Source organism: Amblyomma mixtum, chromosome 9 (genome assembly GCF_055824585.1).
Source record: "Amblyomma mixtum isolate Tamu chromosome 9, ASM5582458v1, whole genome shotgun sequence".
Lineage (NCBI taxonomy): Eukaryota > Metazoa > Arthropoda > Arachnida > Ixodida > Ixodidae > Amblyomma > Amblyomma mixtum.
The window spans coordinates 93451506-93474707 of record NC_143020.1 but is presented as its reverse complement, the minus strand read 5'-3'; the positions used below and the strand labels follow the sequence as shown (position 1 = coordinate 93474707).

Here is a 23202-nt window from a genome sequence, read left to right as displayed (position 1 = left end):
GACAGGAATAAGACCTCAATTCCAATTTTGAAAAAGGATGAGATTAGTTTGTGTCAAGAATTCCACTACTATGCAAATTACTCGCTGTATATGGCAAGTTTCAAGCCCCATTTGCTGTCTGTACTTTCTTCTTACTCTAAACTGACTTTTGTTCGATAAGTGTGCTGCTGTTGGCTATGTTCTTAGATTTTTCTTCATTAACAAGCTTCTTGGTAGAAGGAAGAAGTAATGTCCCAAGGATAGGACGTCTGGAGGTTTTCTTCAGCACTCCCTCTTTGCGGACGTTAATAAGCACTGAGACATATCGGCACGGCACGGGCAGTAATATCGTACAACACATACAGATGTGCGTCTGTATTGACTGCAGTCTTTCTGCCTTTGCACAGTCATTCAAATCGGGAAGCGCCTCTTAGAAGACTGCTTCGAATACATGAACACGACGAACCCAGCTCTGCAACGCGACATCTCCTCCGTACTGGATGTGGTGAATGTGACATTCCTCCTGGCAAGTGAATCGTCCAGCACTGCCCTTGTGCGTGCCTCGGCCATCTCATTCACCACCGGCCTCCACAGCGCGATCGTCATAGCTCGCAGGAAGCGTGACCGAGGCGCATACCTCCATCTCCTCAACGCGCCGTCGATACGCCAAGAACTGCGAGCGGAACCGACGGACAAGTACGTCGAAGCTTACGTCAAAGACGTCGTCCGGCAAGTGTCAGCAGCCAGCGATGCCACTGTCATCGCCCGAGACGTGCTGGACGCCGACAGCGAGGTGGAATCTTTCGCTGAACTGGACGTGCGGCACCAGTGGCTCACATATGGCAAGATCAAGGAGGATGCTGAATTCCCAAAGGGCGTCTGGAGCAGTGTTTTCCAGCAGTTCGGAGAAGCAGGCCTTAGCGCGGCAGACACTGATGTCGTCCTCTTCACCGGCTATGAGCCAACGCAGAGGGTCTTTCAGAACCTCACCTCTGCTCCCGTTCGGACAACGGTGTGGTACCTCACCGTGACCCTCCTTGCACAGGTAAGAGGCAGCGTGGAATTTTACTGCGGAGCGAGGACTTATAGATGTGTCACCATTTTTTTTTCGACTCAGGTGGCAAATTGTTTTCGGTTTCTGCTTCAAAGAATGTTCTTTGTTGAAGCATGTTTAAGGTCTTCTTTCTCTACACTGTATGCAAAAATACACAAAATGAGACAAACCCCACAACTTTGCCCTATGACGAACAGTCAGTCTATAAGGGCAAAAAATAAAGATAAGCTCTTCTTGTGCCTGATTTTAAAGGGAACAATGGCGGTCCTTTGAAGTGCTAATAGTTGTGGCACCACAGTTAGCCCCTGAAAGAATAGCTTAGCATCTTTTTTAGTCCTTCTGGCTCAGAATCGGAGAGCCTTGCAGGGGACGGAGTATTTACTGTTGTGCTGCAATTTAGATAGTTGTTTAGGGCGGTATCTATATGAGGGCCGTGTAATAGACTAAGCGATTCCTCATTGTCATCGCAGTACCTCTAACTCTACCATTCACTTCCCATACAGGCTCTCCGCTACGACTTCGCCAGGCGCTTCCGGTCCGCCTACTACCGTGAGACGTCGTACCTCTGTTTCGACGCCGTCAGCCGCGCCCTCCAGCTGCAATGGCACTTCGTGTTGCGTGAGCTGGCCGTTGGCAACCTCGTTGATGGCATCAGCGAGCTTAGCTCTATGTTCCACCAAATCCATCAGATCTCCCTACCGGACTGGTTTGACAACGACACAGCGCATAAAGCGCACCAAAAGATTGGCCAGACGTCTTTAGAAATTTTGGCGCCGTCCCGGAGCGCAGTCAGCGGGGACGTCAACACGACGTACCTGCAGCACGCTTCAGAATCTATAGCAAGATCCGACCGCCATTTTACCGGAAGTTACGTCACATTGCGCGTGGCATCACAGCGGGAGGCCATGCTGCGGGAGCCTCCGAACGCGGTGACCGCCCGCATGACTTCGCTGTGGGCTCACAAGGGGCCCGTTTACGACGTTCTTTACGACAAGGTTTTCCTTCCGCCAGTCTATCTTGCGGCCCCATTGCTCTACGATGACCACAAAGCGCCACCGTTTCTGTACGGCACAGTTGGAGCAGCGCTGGCCAAGGCCCTGGCTGATGCCGTTGGTCCTTACTCAAGGTTAGTATGCTTATCTATGGCGCGGTCAGTTTTGGTTCTTCGAGTATGGCTTCAACAGTCTTTTTCAAGTTCATGGTCTACTCCCGTAACTTTCAAGTTTATATATGTTTTTTTTTTCACTTTACCTTGAGCAATAAATAGCCTCTCTGATATCTAAAAGAAACCCTGCTTTTCAAGAATGTGAACCACTCTGTATTCGAGGACAACTCTCTGTTGCACTGGGGCCAAAACTATTGGACCGAAGCGCCAGCGTGACTGTCCGGCGTAGTACGGTCCCGAAGAGAATTTACCTTTGCCTAGAGGCCCGTGTACTGTGCGTTGTCAGTGCACGTTAAAGAACCCCAGGTGGTCGAAATTTCCGGAGCCCTCCACTACGGCGTCTCTCATAGCCTTAGCCGCTTCGGGACGTTAAACCCCATAAACCAAACCAAACCTTTGCCACCTCATTTCAGGTGTGAAGGCCAATAAAACTAAGCTACTTGTTGACATGTTCTCAACGTGGGTTACCAAGACATAACCAGCTAACAGTAGTGATATTAGTAACCTCCTTTTTTCTTTGCATTTCTCGCCGAGTCGCGCCTAGAGGCTGGTTTCCTCGAGCATCGCGAAGGGCCCCGGCCTCGCTCAGGCAGACCCGTTTTAACTAGAATCCAGCTTAGCGGCAGAATACGCACCTTTCCGAGAGCTTCACCTTGCAGACTTCTTTGTAAACAGTACTTAGCTTTTCCACCTCGGACCTTAAAATAAAGCTGGGAACGGACGTACGAAAAAAACTGAACAGAAAGAAAACTTTTACAGGCAGGACTACTTGGCACACTGACACAGGGGAAGAGGCATCGTCCCTTTAGTGCTTACCCTTGCCTGCATGGCTACAGAATGTTGGCCCGCAAGTGCCGGCTCTCTCTGCAATACTAGAAACATAAAATTTCCTGAAACACAGCCGGTTAATATCTAAGCATCCACATGGTTTAAGTTGTCCACAATTGTCATATAGATGTAATCGGAAACAGAATATATCATGAGCATTCTCCAGCTGAGTTTGTAACCTTATTCCTGCAGCGTAAATGGAATTCCCACACATATGTACCCCCTTCACTTTTCGACAAATTGCAACCGGCAGCATTTTTGTTCCACATCCTTCACTATCATTCTGTTCATGTAACTTTCCCGGAACCTTTCTTATATACGCTGCAGCAAGGCAGGACCAAGATTCAATATGGCCACCTTCTCTCCTCCAATTAAATATCCACCGCTTTTTTTTCTTTAATGAGAGCTGCTGGCCAAGCCAGTGTTATGGTTTTTTGTCACTGAAGTGTTTCATGTGAGTTGGTGGCCAACGAAAATCTTTGCACAGCAAGCGCTGTAATAAGGAGCCCTCCCCGAACGATTCACGACGCACACCATAAACATTTTGTCAAGCGACCACCACGTGATTGGTCAAGTGATGGTCAAGTGTTCAGTGCTGGACACCTGACCATGCGCCCGTTTCAACTGATGTGATAGCTCTGGCTATCACAAAGTGTGTATGTTGTAAACTTTGCTTTAGAAGTAAGTCATCATCAAAAGCCGGAGAAAACACAGCGAGGGCTTTCGCTTAGTTTATATGGCATTACGCAGCACAGCCTAAGCACTTGGCAATTTTCTTTATAGCCCGAGCCACGCGCGGAAGGCCAAGTGCGGTAGAGACCGGGAGCACCCGACAGTATTTCATATGCAATCATATGATCGTGGATTGCTGGGAGTCTGCTTACTAATGAGGGAAAGAGAAGGCGATAGGGAGGACACAACAGAGCTGTCGGGAGAGGGGCGGAAAGTAGCGAAACGCCTCCACTTAGGCTTTTTCCTTTTTCAGGTGGAACGCTACCGCACCACACACGTCACACAAAACTTGGTGGACGTGGAGTAAAGTGTTCGACACCCAGCTGAGGCTGGGTTGCCTGCGAAATCGCGCCGACGAGGACGTGCTCCGCCACCCGCAGCGGGACATCCACCCGAGGACGTCGGAGGCGTTCAAGAGCAGCGCCTTCGGGTGGCTTCGTGCGGCCAGGGTAGCTCACGACGCCATGAAGGCCGCCCACTACGACCGCGGAAACAGGTTCACGCGCGACAAGTACTGGCCCAGGGCTCAGAGGCAGTTCTTCAAGCGTTTCTGCCTGCTGTCCTGCGGAACGGAGCGCCAGGACCCCCTTAGGCCCCGAGAGCGTTGCTCGTGGCCGCTCATCAGCATGCCGGAGTTCGTGGCGGCGTTCGAATGCCGCAACGAGACTTACAAGCTGTTGCAAGAGTCGTGCAACCCTTTTTGACTCGGCCTGTCCGTCGCCTGCTGTTCACAAGTTCCTTAGACTGCCGGTGCTTGTAAATTATTTTACTTCCTCAATAATTTCTGCGCAGTTTATTACATAGTAACCTGCATTACAAGAAAATATAGGTGATTAAAAACATTGACACTGCCATGTTTCTTGCACACGGCGTGATTTACTGATGCAGGAAACCACAGGATCGACGGGGATATATCAGAAGCAGGTGCTCGAGTTTGCGCGTCTTTGAGGCGTGTTGCATGATTACCAGTCAGAATGTTGCGCCATAATTAAAGCATAACTGCACATGTGCACAAGACGCTATTCGGATTAAGGATGCCACGGTCTTGCTGTCCGTAATTCCTCGCCTGTGCAATTCTTGCATTGTTCAGAAATGGAAAATAATGCCACCAAAAATCTTCCTGGATGCTTCCGAAGCCAAAAATGCGTGCTTAGGTTACCTACTTGAAGGCGCTGGTATGCGCGGGATGCACAGCCATGTTCGGAAAGGCTGTTTTGTATCTTGTGAAGAACGAAAAGGGCGTGGTCGAAAACGTGACAAGCTTACATAATCGGTCGGGTAGGTCATGCATTCGGCTGGGTACCGAAGCGTGTCACGCAGTCGGCGCTGCAAAGCAGCTTTCGTAGTTTAAGGCCAAGCGTGTTCCTGCATATACTTAGTGTGTTAAAGGTTGCTGTCTATCCGCGACAAGTCCAACGTCAGCGTTTACACCCTCTTTAGTCACAACTACGAGTGTTTGTCCAGGGAGCGCACTGCTACTGAGACCTCTGTTAGCTATGAAATGTTAATTTTGTTTATACTTCAAAAATCCTCAAAAAATTTAAGGCTCATACATCCTCTAACAGTAGGACATCACGACTGCGCACAGCCATAAGTTGAAACTTGACATTGACCAAAAGTGTGCCCATTCCTCCACCTCTGGTAAGTGCAGCATCATTTTTTGTGCAAAGAAAGTGCAAATTCAATATCTGTTATGTTTGTTTGCTGGAATGCAAGGCCATTCACGATAGCTGTCAAAGCTATGACTGCTGCCCAAACCCCAATTCCTTTAGAACGCATTCCAAAACCAGCACAACCTGTACTTTTTTTGTTAATGCAAGCCGCAGCGCTCGCTTCAAAATGGGAGCCCTCTTGACACCCTAGTTCTCTTAGTTGCCGCGGCACGGCGCTAGTCATGTGAAGCGATTTTACGTTTTACGATCCCAAATGAAAATTGTATCAGAAGATGGCGGGTCTGAGTCACACGGTGTGGGCCTTCCCAAACAGTCCGCCTGACGATCGAAATGCAGTGCCAACAACTAAAAGGTGGGAGGCTGCCCTGTTTAGCTTTGAACTCGATGACCAAAATGCCCTCTTATCACGAGCACGGACAGAAGCGGCAACCACTGGAGTCCCGCAATAGGGACTCCATCTACACATCCCCTTCCCAGATGTCCCCATAATGTTCTTCATTCATGCATTTTAAGTGTTGATGCTTGTACCAATATCCGAGGTAGCTTCCGGTCACTTGCAACTGCTTGATTACATCGACGTTCCGTCGTAGGGCGCCACCAAGAGACCTCTGTCCCTCACAGCCGTGAAGCAGGCGTGGAGACTAGCCTTCATGCCAGGTTAGGGATGGAGTTTTGGTTTATGGGGTTTAACGTCCCAATGCGGCTAAGGCAAGGGATGGAGAATATAGGAGACGGCCTTGATAGCATGTATCAACCGCATCTGGCTGGCACTGAAAAAAATTTAGAACGTGTTGCCTAAACATACGAAGACTGATTTTCGTTGCTTAACGCCGTTTCGCTAACCGGCATTATTGCATGCGGAGGTCTTGTAGGGCTCCGCAATTAGAGCAATTCTTCCCACATTTGTTTCACCCTGTTTGCTTTCACTCAGTTAACACTTCCGTAGCTTCCATAGTTGCGACAGTTTATTTGTACCATTCCAACGTTTTTATTTATTTAGATTCCAGTTAACACACACTACCATTGTCAAGAAATCAAGCTGTGAAACACTAGAGATGTGTTCGGCAATTCCTCTCGCTGCTTCCCAGAAAGCTGGCGCCGTTGCGTAGAGAGCAATGTCGGCTACCATTCGACACCGTTCTTCAGCTCTTCGCAAGGTAAATGTGGAACATCTTGCACTCGTTCACTTCTTTGCCGTTAATGGCTTGGAACTTGACCCGAAATGTGCCGTTCTGCAAGAATACCAAAAAAAAAGTAAATGTTTTTTAAGAAACCCATTACGAGATGTTCCTTCGAAGCAATAGCTAGCATTGCATACTCGGGCGTTATTTATTTATTTATTCAAAATACCTTACAGGGCCCAGAAGGGCATTGAGTAAGGGGGGCAAAACAATAGATTAAGCAAATAGGAAGAATAAATTAAAAACAACACGTGATACCAGGCAAAAATTAAACACAATTATAAATATACAGGGCAAAACGAAACTACAAGACATACATCACCGCGGGCAACAAAAATTAAAATAGTAGCAAGAATGCATCGCATGTGCCCACAAAATTGTCTCTCTGCTGTATTTTTCTAATCTTATTCTCTTTTTGTCACTCCCCTTCTGTAATGCATCTGGAACTGAGGGGTGTGATAAATAAAAAATAAATAAATTATTAGGGGAAAAAAGCACGAAAGGGAACACACCGAAGAAGAAAAAATTACAAGGAAAGTCCTTAGCTCTCAACGGGAGTTTATTCGAGAAAGAGAGGCGTATAAATAGGAACACAAAGTGCAAAACAAAAAACACAAAGGCAGCAATCGTCACATGAGACACCACGAGAAGAAAACTAAAGCACTAATAGATTATCATTGACACCCAAGTTAAGAAGCTAAATATTCGAATCCTTTTTTTTTTTCGAGAAGTCTGCCATGAGGCATAAGTACAGAAAGGGGGAGTGGAATGTAGGATATAAAAAGTTAAAAGAAGGCGTGGAGACAAGTTTCGGCGAGGTAGTCGCATAGGTTGCAGGTGAACCAGTTGTTGATAGACCACTTCCCACAGTCTCCCTATCAGCCAGTCCTACGGAAGTTTGACTGGTACAATTAGCACTATTTAAGCGCATGTGAAAGGCTTCCATGAGGTCTCGAACCAATTAGCCACTGTCCCTTAAGTCTGCATTCACTATGACTTCACTCAATCTTCCTTAGGACTGACTGATAGGTAATACGAATTTATAGCCCCATCACTTGGGTTTGAAAGATAATTTTTAGTGCTTTGGATTTCTGCTCGTTCTGTCTAATGTGGTAATTGTTGCCTTTATGTTGCTTTTTTCTGTCGTGTGAGTTCCTATTTTTCCTATTTATACGCGTATTCATTTTAGCTCTTTTTTTCAGATATTCATCTAAACCAACTTGCCCCACTTTCCGCTCTTATTATTAAATAAGTTCATAATATATAATAAGTTATCTAATAAGTTTATAATCAGTTTATAAATGCCTTATAATAAGTTTATAATAAGCGAACCTGCATCTTTTTCCTCCCTACCATCGCAATCGGCTTAGAGCTGAGGAAGATCGTGGAGCAGATGGAGCGCCACGGGTTATACGTTGAGTACTATATTGGAATATCGTCAAGACTTCGTTAATGCAACCAGCAGATCCCATTGTTTATCCTACTAAATATTGTCCCAAATTGTGTTGAGATTTTCAGTGTTATTGTCTTATTATTCTCTATGAATTCCGTGACACTTACCCCTCGTACATACTTGGCCGCGGCAATCACTGGCAGTTTCATGAATATCATGTACATTCCCGGTTTGATAGGACAAGTGTTGTTCCAGCTTTCGCTGCCCATTTTCTCAATTTCCGTGGTTCCGTCGCAAGCCCTGTACGTGCTGCGCAAAAACAAGGAAAAAAAACGACTTTGCTTATCGCACCCAAACAGAATGTAAGCGCGGTACGGACGCAGAAAGAGTTCACAGCGTGTATCCCATTTTCCATGCTCGTGTCCTGTTCCAGTACTAGAAATAGCCTTCAGAACTGGATACTAAGAAATAAATTATGATACTCAAGTAATTTTTAAAATAAATAACGGAAACCACAGAGGAAAAGGTGCGGAAGTATACTTAATTTATAACGCACTATTTCTGTCAACACCTAACTACTGCTGTGGCACCTCAAGGACAAGGACGGAGACGGAGTGACGTCAACACAAGTGCTCACTAACAACTGAAGAAATTGATTAAAAGCACAAAATACATAAAAAAAACAACGGTTGCATGCACAGTCTTGAGCAAGGTTACAAAAGCACCAGGCAATTACACTTTATTACGCGTAGACTTTTAATAAATTTTTGTCAGTTGTTAGTGAGCACTTGTGTTCTCGTCACTCCGTCTCCGTCATTGTGATGTCACAGCAGTATGTAATCTAGTCAACTACGTCAAAAGAAAACGTAGACAAACTTGAAATCTTTCAGAAGCGTGCCTTGCGTGCAATTGCGTATATTCCTTGTTATTCACATAGTTCTGATTACTTCTTGCAATGTAAGCTTCTTTCCGTGGAATTCATCTACCCTTACCGTCTAACTGACGCATGTCGCTCGTCCATTTCGGCGCTTAATTACAGCATCCTGAATTTCATGAACGTTAGCCCCCGCACTTACATCTGCTATACACGTCATAAGGAAGCATGAGTGGTGCTTGATTGTCGTACAGAGTACGGTCGCCAGTCCATTTCTTACCATGCTGCTGTCCTTCTAAACAGCCTTGCACTCATCGATATCTACCCGGAAGAGATGCGAATACGAGCAATACATGCACATTTCCTTATGGCCAACGTCTCATGATTTCTTATATACTTATGTTTGTACTTTTTTCGTGTCCTTGGGGCCTCTATTATTTCACGCTTATTTTGATGTCGTGCTTCGATTTGCTTTAAATGCCTTCTAATTCTAAATGGCTATAAAGTTTACCAGAATTTTAAAACTTATGTTTCTTAAGCTGAATATGTTTCAAACTGAATATGTTTTCAACTTTGTTATATTTAAAACCTAATGCTATTCAGATTGATAGTGTTTCTGATGTACTTTGAACTCAGTTTGTTTTCTTCTGAAATTTTTTGATTTGGTTTGGTTTATTGCGGTTTAACGTCCCAAAGCGACTAAGGCTATGAGAGACGCCGTAGTGGAGGGCTTCGGAAATTTCGACCACCTGGGGTTCTTTAACGTGCACTGACATCGCACAGCACACGGGCCTCTAGAATTTCTCCTCCAAAGAAATTCTAGCCGCCGCGGCCGGGATCGAACCCGCGTCTTTCGGGTCAGCAGCCGAGCACCATAGCCACTGATTTTTTTATTTCTAAAGGGCTGTTTTGGTCCTCCACCTGAAGCATGAATCTCAATCCGGTATAATGTCGTTTCTAGCATTTTACTAGACTTACTGCCTTACTGTACATAGAGGGGCACAGGCTCTGTCAAGCCGCAGTTATGCGGCTTTTACTTGTCAGCTCCTTTTCTACTTGACAGAAAAAATAGTTTTATTTGGTTTGACTGGAACTTCCGCATGCAGCAAAACCAGTTTATGCACTTACACTGCAGTCCATTTTGAGCCCATTGCATAGGGAATAAGTCCCTAAGTCGTTTCGCAGTCTACCCATCCCCGTGTCTTTCACATCGTTTCTAAACAGCCCTTTAACCTAATATGCTTCAGCGAATTGGTAACGAAAAACAGTGGTGCATAAAGTGCGCTTTAAGATATTCTCATAGACTGTGGCGCCAGCTTTTCCTCTAGGACATATTGAGAAACTATATGGTTCACCCGAGGCGAAGTTTTTAATGACGGTATAAGTCAATTCTGGCGCTACAGATCACAAGGGGTGAAGGATACAGAGCGCGGCCTTCAACTAAGAGAAATTGGAGGGGTCACTTAAGTTCCGCCTTAAGGGTACGACGCGATAGAGTATTGGGTTAATTGCCATTATATGCAGAAGGCCATTCTATGCTTTTAATTCATAGATCCATGGGAGTCCTCATACTCATTCTGGCACAGTGAGAGAGAGAGATAGACTTTAATGAATAATGGATAGGTCTGCCTGGTTATAGGCCTGGCATGCTACAGTGGTGGAGTGGTTAAGCGATGTGCCACTGCCCTGCAATGGCAGCTGCTCCCAGCGGTAGGCCTTGTGCGGCCCAGGCTGCTCTTCCTGAGTGGCCAATCATTCACTGCCATCTCCCATAGTGGTCAGTTTGATCACTACCCAGGGCCCAGGCCGTGATGACGCTGCAAGTTCACGTGCCCTAAGGGGTCCACCTGCCTCCTAGGTTGCTCTCTGGGGACCACCTGCCAGAGTCATGCTTGTGATTTTTCGCTCAAAACGCAGACGCCGGAGTTTCTAGGAAACGGGGCCTTTAAGCCCTCTCCTTTAACTCTATCACGTTGAAATGAGAGAAGCAATTTTGTGAAGGCAGGAAACATTAAAGAATCATGAAGTTCTTTTTTTTTCACTGACACGATTCCGGCCGGATCCTTTCATCGCTTTCCTCCTGCCATAGCAAAAAAAACTTTCAGTCCTGTTCTCTTTCGAGCAAGCGGCACATGAGGTGCACTGTAGTGGTGGTCGCCATGCTATTTTAGACCGCGCGGGGTAATTAAACAAGCACTGCAGCGTAAGACCACAAATCTATTGCATTCCGGTCCCATAAAGACGCAGCGACTGCCGTGTAGCACACCGGAAACAAGTAACACTGGACACTGAGGCAGACAAGATGCTCACAGGCAGCGGTATCTATGTACGCGCCATTAGAATTGAACTGCCGTTACCAGCTGCCGTAGTCTGCGATACAGGGCATCTGTAAGTTGTTTGAATTCCACATGGTGAACTTCAAAGCCGGCTTGCCATTGGTCTCTTCGAGCAGCCGACCGCTAAAGTTGATCTTCATATCTCGGCCCAGTGCAAGATCTTCTATGACCAAGTCCTCGAGCTCCAAGGTCCTCTTAGTGGCTGTTGGCGGCGAAGGAGATGGCAGTAAAGCAATATGAATTAGTCATAATGCACGCCTTGGTCACAGGTAAAAAGCCCACGTGGTTTATTTTGATTGTGCAGTGAGGCCTTTGCAGAATCTGTTGATGTCCTAACTTTCGGATAGGGGAGGAAGGTAGTCCACCCACGTTTATGGGATTCGAAGCACTGCTGGTGCATAATGAGCACGACGTCTAGGCCCAGAATAAAAACAGCTTGAATGGCTGTACATTGCTCGCACAGTTCTTGGGCTCCTTTTGGGCGTGCCTTGATTGTGCCTAATGCTTTAATTAACCCTACGTTGGTTGCAAATGTTGCTTTCCTAAAGCCTTGATTGCACCTAACGCCTCCCCGAAGAACTGGCTCTACCCAACACCTTCACAAGTTCTCCGGGTCATAAAAAAATTAAAACTGCGAACCTTCATTCATAGAAGCGTCTCTTTCCTTCAATTCCGGTGTCTTCACTCGACTCAAGGCCGCTCTGGAGTTCCAGGAATTAGACTGTGCTCTCGTTGTAATATAACTAGAGTCACTTTCCCAATGCGCTGCCTATTATCATTTACTACGCCAGGCATTACCTCACTACCCAGCAATTGTGCCCACTCTTCCCACCTATTTCACGCAATTCAACGTTAGCCCAACGACTGTTACGAAGCCAGTCCGCTGGCATATTTTCAAAGATATCCATGCCCACAGTTAGTGGTGCACGCCACCTGAAAATTTTTTGAAAGTGGCATCCAAGCTCATCTCAGTAAGCACGTCTGGAGACGAGGGCTTGAACATGAGTAGGCCATATTATCTATTTGCCTCTCGCACACTTTTTTCGCCACCGCAAAAGCACAAAAACCACGAATGGCGGCATTTTATCTTAACTGGCTGCCCAAAACGACGCTTCATTACCACTAAGTATCGCCTGGTCTAAAAAATTGCAAGATAAGTTTTACTAAAATTTTCGCTACGCATTAAAAACATTTCAGCCATTCCTCAAACTGTGGTGTAGAAGATCTCAGCCGTCCTGCGGTCTTTGAAAATTGCCTGTGTCACGCAGACGTCTATTTCTTAGCATCTTATCACGAGTCAGGTTAAGCTTGCAAGCCAAATAAGATGTACGCATTCATTCAACCTATTATAAGGGAAAAATCAATTCGGCAGATACATAAGACTTCTTGCGTGTGGGGAATGCAGAAGCACTGCTGTTCCTGGGTGCATTGACACCTACGGACACACAGACGCGTATATCACCCGGAACTCTGTACCATGAAAGGTGGCACTACGAGCACTGGTTTTTGAAGGAAGGAAATGGCGCAGTAATCCTCACATCTTGGTGGACATCTCAAATGCGCCTTAAGGGAAGAGGTAAAGGGTTTGGAAATGCATACAAATGAAGGTGCATAAGTCGTCGGTTTGAATCCCTGTCGCAAGTTAGCCTCTAACGTGACTGTGACACCACCGGGAACAGTATAACCGTTTGTTGCACCACAATTTTATTACGGATGTTGTCGAGAAATGTGCGCCACATTGAGGCCGGCCCATGGGGAGTACGTATAGAGGAATGACATGTATAGGATTCTCTGTATTGGCGGTGCTCGGTTTGCTGTGTGTCATACGGCCACTTGATGACGTCATCCTATTTTTCTTGCCATCGCCGGGATTTTCTTTACCATCTGCTACTACACACACTAACACACACACGCCACCGGCTGTTATCGTAATGGGGCTAGTATTGCTTTCGCATTAAAAAACAACTTCTATTCGCTTTGCCTAGAGGGTTGCGGGGAGATGTGGGTTTTCTTCAAACGTTTCACCAGCTGTACACATGTTCCAGCATCCAGCTGCTTCTTTCTAGGATGTGTGACAAAACACTCGAGACAGCCCCTTGTCATTAGTGGTGAAACTGAAAGCCTGCGGCATGAAAAGGGCGCCCATTGAAGTGCTTCATGGTGAAATCGTCAACTTTATTTAAACAGGCTGAGCCCTCCTGACGACGTTTTTCATCGGGTTGTTTTGAACGATGTGTTTTCATGGACTTATCTGCCTACGGTTGTACTTTATATACCTGGAAAAAACATTGCAGCCGTACCGTTTCAAGAAGGGGCTTTTACTTTTTTTTCTCGTTTTTCCTAAGCAAGCCATCCCCTTGAACGCAATAGCGCGACACCTACAAGTCTAGTTTGTAGCCAAGCAAAAATTTCGCGAACTATCCGCACGCTTGTCAACCATGTAACACATGCGGGCCCAGAACTCACTCGCACATTGAGTCATCGCTGGTCTCTGGACTGCGCAGAATCCCATCAACATCGTAGCCGCCACAGTGACTGCACCAATCCACCAGAGTGCTGCCATCATCGAGCGGTGAGCATCACGAAATGCGCAGCAGTTGTAAGCGAAGTCTACGCCAAAGGCGAGATAGTTGCTGACAACTATCTCGCCGAAGTTTCATTGACGAAAACAAGTGAATAAATAAAATAGCCCTGCGCGTGCGACGCCATAGAATGGAAAATACTACCGGCACGATTAACGACGGCGACGTCGCTTGATTAACGGTTTCCAAGACAGCCGCTTCGTCATTCCTGTTTTCGTTCCCGAGTGGAATTTTCAAGTTCCTGTGTCGCCCGGCCGCCTGTGTCCACGCTGTCGATACGGTGCTGGGTCGGATGGAATTCACGGCACCAATCGAGCTATGCATCTCCGCTCCTGAGCCTTTTGTCAGAGACAGGTTGCATAATGAGTACTGACGCGGCACTGAACACTATTTATGCTGCATAAAGGTCGCTGCAACTGCACCAACACGGCATGGCTTATTGTGGTTGGAAAATACTGCCTCGTTCGTACAGAGCCAGGTGCAGCGTATTTCATGGTCCTTATTTTGGTACAGTATATATATCTCAAGCCGCCATTACGGCTTTATTTCGCTGTAGTAGAATGGAAAGTTGGGCCAGTTGGTATACGTTCATTTTGGGTGAAAAACACAGCGCGAAAGGGACGGAAGACAAAGGTGAAGGAAACCACACGGACGAGCGCTGACTCGCAATTATCTTTTATTCAGAAAAAACAGACATTTATAGTTAAAAAAAGTCACATGACCTGACGTCGCCCGCGCACATGCCCAGAGTACAACAGTCTAAGAACTATGTCATGAGTCAATAATAAAACCTTACAACAGGTTAACTGTAAATGTCTGTTTTTTCTGGGGGTTTAATGTCCCAAAGCTATCTCAGGCTATGAGGGACGCCGTAGTGAAGGGCTCCGGAAATTTCGACCACCTTGGGTTCTTTAACGAGCACTAACATCGCACAGTATACACGGGCCTCTAGAATTTCGCCTCCATCGAAATTCGAACGCCGAGGCCGGGATCGAACCCGCGTCTTTCGGGTCAGCAGCCGAGCCCAATAACCAATGAGCCGCCAAGCGGCTGGCATTATTTGAGATTGTCTTGAATAACTTGAGGTGATGAATAATTTAAGACGTATAACGCAATCCTCTTCAAGCCAAACAAAGGCAGAGGAGTATTACGCGATGAACTCTGACATCACGGTTTTGTTCGCAGAAACAACATTTAACCATTTTGAAGGGGCTCAAACTTTTCTTATCTCCTGACAGCCGGCTATGGAAAATCAGTTGAATATACCCATAAATGACAATGGAATTGCAGGCACAGCAGCTATTGATTATGGAAATGTGGTTAAGCGCAGTACAGTTGTAGCTGTCAGCTTCTCTCATGACATGTGCGCTTATCTAGTGAGTACGATCAATGTTGTTCTGTTTACCTCCTTTTAACGAGCTCTAAAGAGTTTGGAGTTTGCGCCTGCACCTTGTGGATGGCATGCAAACAAAGCAAGCAGATTCACAATCAAACCAACAGGCTTTAAATTACTTTTAAGCCCTCAGCACGCTACGGGCATAAAACCATTGAATCTTACGTAATGTAGGACAATTTAACAAAACTTGTAGGACAAACTGTTTTGTTTTTCTGCCGTGACGACAGATTTTTGTAATATTGTAGTATTTTTGTGAATTACAATATTTTTCAGAAATATTTTTCAGCAGCTCTGTCGCGGCAACCACGGGCACCACAATGTTTAAGATCATTGTGTTGTTACAATGTCGATTTGGTTATAACTGCAAGTTGATGGGCCAAAATAGTACGAAAAGTTTGTTGGGACGGCAGAACATTTTCTTTTGCGTTTTTCGACCGAGTAGGTCTATTAAAAGTGCTACTATCGCACTTGAACGCACATAGCAGCGAAGACAGGAACTTACTTGTACCATATATTTGAAAATTTCACTTGTTTCCTCATAAATGACGTTCCCCAGCAAACAGCCAAAAGTTGGAAACTCAGCCGAAGATATCTCAGCCATGCTTTATAAGTTAAGTTGCCATACCTAAAACGTTCGAACAAAACTGTGCACTCAATTTGCACTCTGCATCTCATGAGGCTACCACGAGCACAATTCTTGAGGCTTCATCTAAGCAAGCCTTATACCATCCGTCTTAAGTACATTAGGTTAAATGTGTTATGGGAGCCTGTCCGAGCTTGCCTTCCCTATTCAGTGCATTTTCAGGCGAAAGTCTTTGATGGCTCATACTGTCGTCCGTTAGCAAAGCCTGTCGCACGCGTTTAACTCGGGAACTAAAAAAGATATAATAAAAGCAATGGTTGCTTCAGATAGAGGGGGAAAATTCAACATAGAAGCCAAGTTTGATGACTGTAGTTACATTAGTTAATTAATTATAGGACAAAACTTCGAAATTGCGTCGAAATAGCGCTTTCGTCGATATAGCTGTGGGAACGGTGTGACGTCACATCCACCGGAAGTCGTCACGGCATAGTGAAAATTGTCACAGAATGGCCGCAAAAACTACAGATTTGTGTCAAATTAGATGGAGAAATGTGTAATTAAGCGTAATTACAACTTAAGATCTCCGAAAGATGTACAATTTGGGTATCGATATAGCCACAGGAACAGTGTGACGTCACATCAACCGGAAGACGTCACGGCATAGTGTCCTCGGCTTTCGCCTCTCAAAACTTTAGTTGCCAAAGTGTCCACGAAATTTTTAAACAGCCCCAGGTTGTCGAAATTTCCTGAGCCCTGCACTACGGCGTCCCCCATAGCCTGAGTCGCTATGGGACGTTAAACTCCCCATAAACACAATAACCGAAACCGAAGGCAGTGAGAGGCGCACAGAGGGAAGGGGTGGCCCCCTGACCAGTGTGTCGACCTCCTCGGTAGCAGATGATGGAGCACGTCACCACCTCCCGCTAAAAGTAAGCGGGTCCACTTCCTTCAGGGACCTAAACCGCATAAACCGCCGCACGTGATTGACCGCTTGGTTGTTCCAACACTACCGTTTATGAAGCTGTGAAGACTGGTTCAAGGTGGCGTTCAGTATGGCATCCGCCGTGCGGTGTTAAATGCTACGCGTCCACAAAAGGCAACGGAGGCCAAGTGCGAACAGTTGATTGCCACCGTGCTTACGTATATGCAGTTGCGAGGACTGGTTTACAGTGGCGTTCAGTATACCATCCGCGACGAGGTCTTGAATGCTACGCCTCCACAACAAGCGGCGGTGTCGGCCAACAGCCGCGTATTAGGTATGCTAATGATTTTATGGACGGATTAGATTGGGATTTATAAAACCAAGGGTATGACTAGCATTGATTAGCCTTGATTAGATTGCGAGCAAACTGACCGCAATGGCAGATGGCAGCTGAATTAGATTCGTCGCTCAGGAACAAGAATCCGAGCCACACAAACCCCACCGGCAGCAGCACCTGCCATCGCAGTGCTATGGCGAATAGCTTAACCACCCCACTACTCCGCCAAGGGTGGAATGATGACTTCCACGAATCTACAAGTGTGAAGTCTAGAATGACCAACGCAAGATTGTGGCCATTAACCCATTGCGCTGTGGCGTCATACCCTTAACGCAAAGATAGAGTGTACCATCCAATTTTTTTTTATGGTGCCCCTTCATGTACTATATATCTATGTGCACAATTGCTGAGAAACCTTCATGGCAGATATGTTTTTTTCGGCTGGCGCCCCTGAAGCTGTAAACCTCTGTAAGGTGAAGACAACTCCCATTCTGAAGCCTTAAGACATGTCGGCGATTTGGAGGGCCGTATCGGCTCTATTATTAGGCTCATGAGCTAACAGCAACTCCTGAAAACTTTTATTCAAGGCTGTATAATTCTTAAAGGGTCAGTCTACTGAATTTTATCGACCATATTTTCTTTGCGGCAACCGATAGCTCTTTACTCAAATTATCGTTTAGCCAGCTGTGGTGCCAAGAAGTGCGGTAGAACATTTTAAAATAGAATTTATTGATGTGGGAACACATCTGTATCAGATGGTAGTCTCATCTGGCAACCATCTGGATTTCCGCCGCGCGGCGACAAACATGGCGGCGCCCGTCGAAGCCGGACCTCTCGCTTCGGACTGAATTCTCGTTGTTGCTGCCTTTTTCAGCGCGTTCACTGGCCATAAATGGGGCGCCTGTCTTTCGCTTCGTCTCATCTCGCCTATAAGAAAACGTATAAGAAATAAATTTGCTTTATTTTAATAACTGGAGTGACGATTCTGCCGCTCATAGGCTTAAGTGGAGAGTCGGTTTGTTTACAGCAATGGTTCCCGTCCTGAAAACCAGATGGCGCCACTATAGCCTGAGTTTATTTTTGCGTCTCTGCTAGCATACGCTGAACTAAAAGTGGGACTGTGCCTGCGTTTTGCGTACGTCTAACTATAAATATTCATGTGATTTACAGAAAAAGCGAGCGGTACGCCTTCTACAGTTTACTAGAACAAAACGTGCGTTTCTCTGACATTGGGGCATACAGATGTACAGTCTTTGTCATTAGTTTAGAGCCGAGAGGGTTTGCTTCTAAGCCTCGCAGTGGGACTCCTGCATCATTCGTGGAAGTCCTACCCATTGGAGGAGGAAGGACGAAAAATCTTCTTACCTTCAGAAAATTTGGAGCGCTGGAGATCCATTACGAACCAGACAGTGCGCTTCAGAAGCAAACCCCCTGGGCTCCAAACTTTTGACAAAGACTGTACGTAGTATATTCACTTATGCTTCTACAAAAAAATACTACCACCTTCTTGAACAAAATGAACGTTTGGGGTCGCTACCATGCATTTTTACGCGACTTTTAACAAAGAAATAAAATATAAATTCCTGCCTAAACCAGGATCAGTTCCCTCGTTATTGATGTTATAGGGTGCCAACTACCAGAATATGCCATTATTTATACACTCATCTCGGTGAGCAGACTGACCCTTTAATGAGAAGTGTACGTTTAAATCTATACTTACCCAACGGCGGTCTTGGGCGCGATTTCAGTAGAAATGGCAGCGAGATATCCTGTGGAGTCAGCCGATATAGCGCACTACCGTCGACCGCCAACTCAAGAAATGTCGGCGAATCCGTTAACTCGGACTTTATGTATTATTTCAAGCAAACTGCCCTTGAAAACCAGAATATAAACAAAGCATTAATAAGCGAGATGACAGTACACGCCAATGTCTTCGCTTGGAACCTACAGGAATTTTTCAAGCTGCAGGCATTGGCGGTTGCTGTTCTCAAAATAGGAAAAAACCGCTATGCAAGCGCAGCGGGAACCACAATCAAATATAATATACAGCGGCAGGCAGCGTGCCGCATCGGGGATTTGCACGTGCTTGCATGTTCTCTTTCAAGTTGCCTGCACCCGCACTCGGACATCACTCACAAGTAGTGGGCGCATATGTTTTATTAAGCATGAAATGCTTTTAGCTCTCGTTGTCAGCACTGTGGTGACGTCACGCCGAGACCGAGAGCCAACATCCGGGCACTGAATTCTACTCATCCGGGCACTGAATTCTACTCATCCGGGCTCTGAAACGAGAACATCCGGGCACCGTACGAGATTTAACGAGTTTCAACGAGACTCTCTAAGCCCTCCTACGGGACCGGCATACAAGCGCCGGTTGCTCTCCAAACGAGTCACAAAAAATAACTGCTGCAAGTGTCTTCTCAATGTTCATCAAGATATCACTCGAGCTGCGCATTCGATAATGCACGGAATTATAATTTCCGATTTCTAATAACGCGTGCGAAAAGCACATAAATACCACGATACACTTCGTTGTCATACTTGATCTCTTAGGGGCTTCGCGCATCGAAGCAAAGCCGCGCAGGCGCACAGGGGCCCGTGGGAGGAGCTTCGTGTCGTCTGCTACCGCGCTGGCGCGCACCTCGCTTGAGGTGCGCGCAGCGCTGTAGCAGACGACACGAAGCTCCTGCCCCTGGCCCCTGTGCGCCTGCGCGGCTTTGCTTTGATGCGCGAACGCGCCGGGTCCGCTGGCACTCCGCGTAGCGCGGCCACGCGGAGCTGTGTTCGCACTTAGAGTGGACCACCCTGTACATTATTGTCAGGCCTTGGTCAGGCCTGCGTCTCGTCGTGCCCGCGTACGCTTCTGCATCGTCCTGGATTTCAATGCCGCCACCGTCACAGCTGCTTAAGCCGAGCAATGGAGCCTGTGTTAGGCCCGTAAACATTTCATGCTTACTCTACTCTCGGTTACGGGAGAGGCGCAATTTTTGTTCTTCTAGTACAGTTTTTTTTACTAATAATTAGTGCATTTGCTAACGTTAAGTGGGTAAAATTATAGCCATTGGGGATTCGTCGAAAATTCCATCCGCAAACTTCTACAGCGTAGCAAGAAATATCGAGTGGTGCCTTATTAACAGAGCTCTTTTGCGGACAGAGCAGACGTTGCATTGGAAATCTTAAAAGCTAATGGGTCGTACAATCCACATTTTGGGCCGACAACGCCTTAGAACTTTTTCCGCTCTGCTTCGGTCCGCTTTCTCTTGCTGCCGCTTTGCATCTTGTGTGCATAGCAGAACGTCCGGGATCAAAGGGTCTCTAACCACCTCTCAATACAGCTTATTACTGTGCATAATAAATGTTTACTACTACTACTATTGGATCCATGCCTCTAGAAAACAGCTCACCTGCCACACCACACAAGGCAAGTAACTAGAGCTACCACATGCGAATCGCTCCGAACATCTAGAAGCAAACTAGCACGTGCGGCACAGGTCTGTGGTGCCCTCTGTGCTCATCTGGGCAAACTACGTTTGGCGGTGTGAACAGAGCGCGATATCATCCCCTACCCAACGAAGCGACCACACCGCGAGGGGCAATGAAGCGGCCTGAAAGGTCAAAGAAAGTTGAAATACTGAAAGATATTGCATCTCCTATAACCCTCACGCAAAATTTTTGCTTTATAGTAGGATACAACTTTTAAAAAAATGGTTGTGGTTTAGCTTTGGTTAAACCTGGAGACCTGGAGTGACGCAAGAGCTCCGCCGAGCTGTCTACTTATACAGCTGCGACACCTCTCCCCATCTCCACTGTATAAAAACTGTCTAAAAACACGTAAAAGAAGGAGAAGAATAAGAATGGGTGGAGCGCCTATGGCAGGTTATCTCAGACCATGAATGGTAGTTTACCAATATCCCTCAAAAGAAAAGGATACAACAGATGTATCTTACCGGTACTCACCTTTGGAGCACAAACGTGGAGGCTAACGAAAAGGGTTCAGCTTAAGTTAAGGACAACGCAGCGAGCTATGGAATGAAAAATGATAGGTGTAACGTTAAGAGACCAGAACCAGCCAGAGTGGATGTGGGAACAAACGCGGGTTATTGACATCCTAGTGGAAATGGAGAGGAACAAATGGGCTTGGTCAGGGCATCTAATCTAAAAACAAGATAACCGTAGGTCCTTAAGGGTAACGGAGTGGATTGCAAGGGAAGGCAAGCGTAGCAGGAGGCGGCAGAAAGTTAGGTGCGCTGATTAGTGTATGAAAGTTTGCGGGGATATGTTGGCCGCAACTGGTGAAGGACAGGGTAAATTGGAGAGACATGTTGGAGGTCTTTGCTGCGCAGTGGGCGTAGTCAGGCCGATGATGATGATTATGACGCGAAAACACCTAGCGCCACACCTGGCGGATTGTTGCAACTGCGCCTGGCCGCAATTTTCTCGTACACTGCTATTTCGACGGTAATGCGCAAGCACCGTAGGAGAACCGGTTACGTCATTTTTGTTAAATGCGTGGTGCGAGAGGCTAGTATGCAGATCAGCAAACACGCCCCAAGATGCTGCCTCTCGAGGAATGACACACGTTCTGCGTCGCACAGAAGTAGGACATCGCCTCCGTGATTTTTTCCGAGAGAAAAAAAGACAGTAGTCTTAACAAGCAGGACCACGGCAACGAGTCATTATAAAACATTACTGTTGCTACACCAACTCAGAAGCACCTGCATTTCACCAACAACCTGTGTTTATAGGTAGCGCCAGTTCTCATCAAGTAAGAACGTTTTCGTCATTGTCTAATCATTGATATGCACAGCGCTACGAGCAAGACCAGCATACCAGGATACCGAGGAATCAACAGAAATGTATGTGCTTCAACCGGCGTGCAAGCACTGGCAAAATTTATTTCCGTTTGCAACTCCAGCAGAACGAAATGTTCCACAGTATCCCGCGAATAGTGCACGAACATCAAGCCCGGGACAAACGGAAAATCATGGCGTGAGCTTCTTCTCCTTATCTCTTTGTACGACTATAAATAATATCAGGTTGTTTTCGAAACGGCCACCACACCACAACACACACAGACGGGGTATATTCACTTAACAGCATTCACAACAGCGGGATTTATGGAATTTCTTTCCAACATTACTAGTAAAGAACAAGCGAAACGCGGGCTGATGCAGACAGACGGTCGCCGACAGGCTACAGTTTGTTGTTTCCTGCCACCTTTTATTTTACGATTATTACTTGGCTGGCCTTGGAATTTCTTGTATTAACTCTAGAGATTAATGAATAAGATTCAACTCGCCCAACTTTCCACCTTACTACTGTATATTTCTTCTACAAAAGCGCTCGTGTAGTGTCTTCTCTCCTACTTTGGTCCTCGTTTTTGGCGCTAACTTCATCATGAATCTAGAGATTAAGGTTCTTCAGGAGGGCACGTTTTCCTCTTCTTTTCTTGGCTTACAACCATCTGTTATGAAAAAACACTGAACTGCCTGGTGTCGATGCGAAAGCAAGTACAACAGTAAATCAAATCACTCGCTCCCTGTGCGACGTCCGTCGCGGAAAACAGCAACATCAGCGCATCCTAAGACACAGGATACACTGAAGGCCCAACTCCATGGGCCCGTTTCGGCACGCATCTTACGCGCTTGGGCGCCCACTCGCCTGCCGGAGGAAGTCTGAGCATGCGAGCCGCGTCGCCTGCCGCCGAGAGTGCCCACGGGCTATTGCCGGCGCACTAGCATCGACCAGTCAGTGGGCGTTCTGCTTCTGTGTCTTCCGGGGCGCGTGCTCACGCCATGCGCTTTTTTTTGCGCGTCGGGGCATGGCGCGCACGATGCATGGAGCTTAGGACGCAGAAGTGTCTATGGAGTCGGGCCTTAATTCGTTCACCGCGAGGACCAAAGTCGGAGATTTACATTTGAGGACGAAAAGAGCACTGCCGAAAAGTGCGTCCCTGCTTTCTCTTGACGCGGAAACACGCCAACGCGAAATCATTTCACTCGCTTGCAGTGCGGTTTTGTTTTTGAAAACACCAACCTGGTGACGCCCGCATGTGCACTGCCGGCGGATCGCGGCTGCACACGAAAAAAAATTACTAGTGCTAAGCTTACCGACTCAGCGCATTAATCAGGAAAAGCTGGTTGAAAGTAGATGTCTTTCAGGCAGGT

At 46.6% G+C, this 23202-nt stretch overlaps 2 protein-coding genes across 2 annotated transcripts; one reads left to right on the top strand and one right to left on the bottom strand.

The window, feature by feature from the left end:
- The first annotated feature begins 430 nt into the window (after window positions 1-430).
- LOC149330167 (uncharacterized) lies at window positions 431-4462 on the top strand. The gene is made up of 3 exons (XM_089560111.1): window positions 431-1024; window positions 1537-2159; window positions 4012-4462. The coding sequence occupies exons 1-3, from the start codon at window positions 431-433 to the stop codon at window positions 4460-4462; spliced, it is 1668 nt and encodes a 555-aa protein (XP_089416237.1).
- A 1933-nt stretch (window positions 4463-6395) lies between these two features.
- On the bottom strand, window positions 6396-13859 carry LOC149330166 (uncharacterized). Its single transcript, XM_089559755.1, has 4 exons — window positions 13682-13859; window positions 11237-11417; window positions 8173-8314; window positions 6396-6663 (listed from the first exon to the last, which is right to left on the bottom strand). The coding sequence occupies exons 1-4, from the start codon at window positions 13779-13781 to the stop codon at window positions 6574-6576; spliced, it is 513 nt and encodes a 170-aa protein (XP_089415881.1). The 5' UTR covers window positions 13782-13859; the 3' UTR covers window positions 6396-6573.
- Window positions 13860-23202: the final 9343 nt, after the last annotated feature.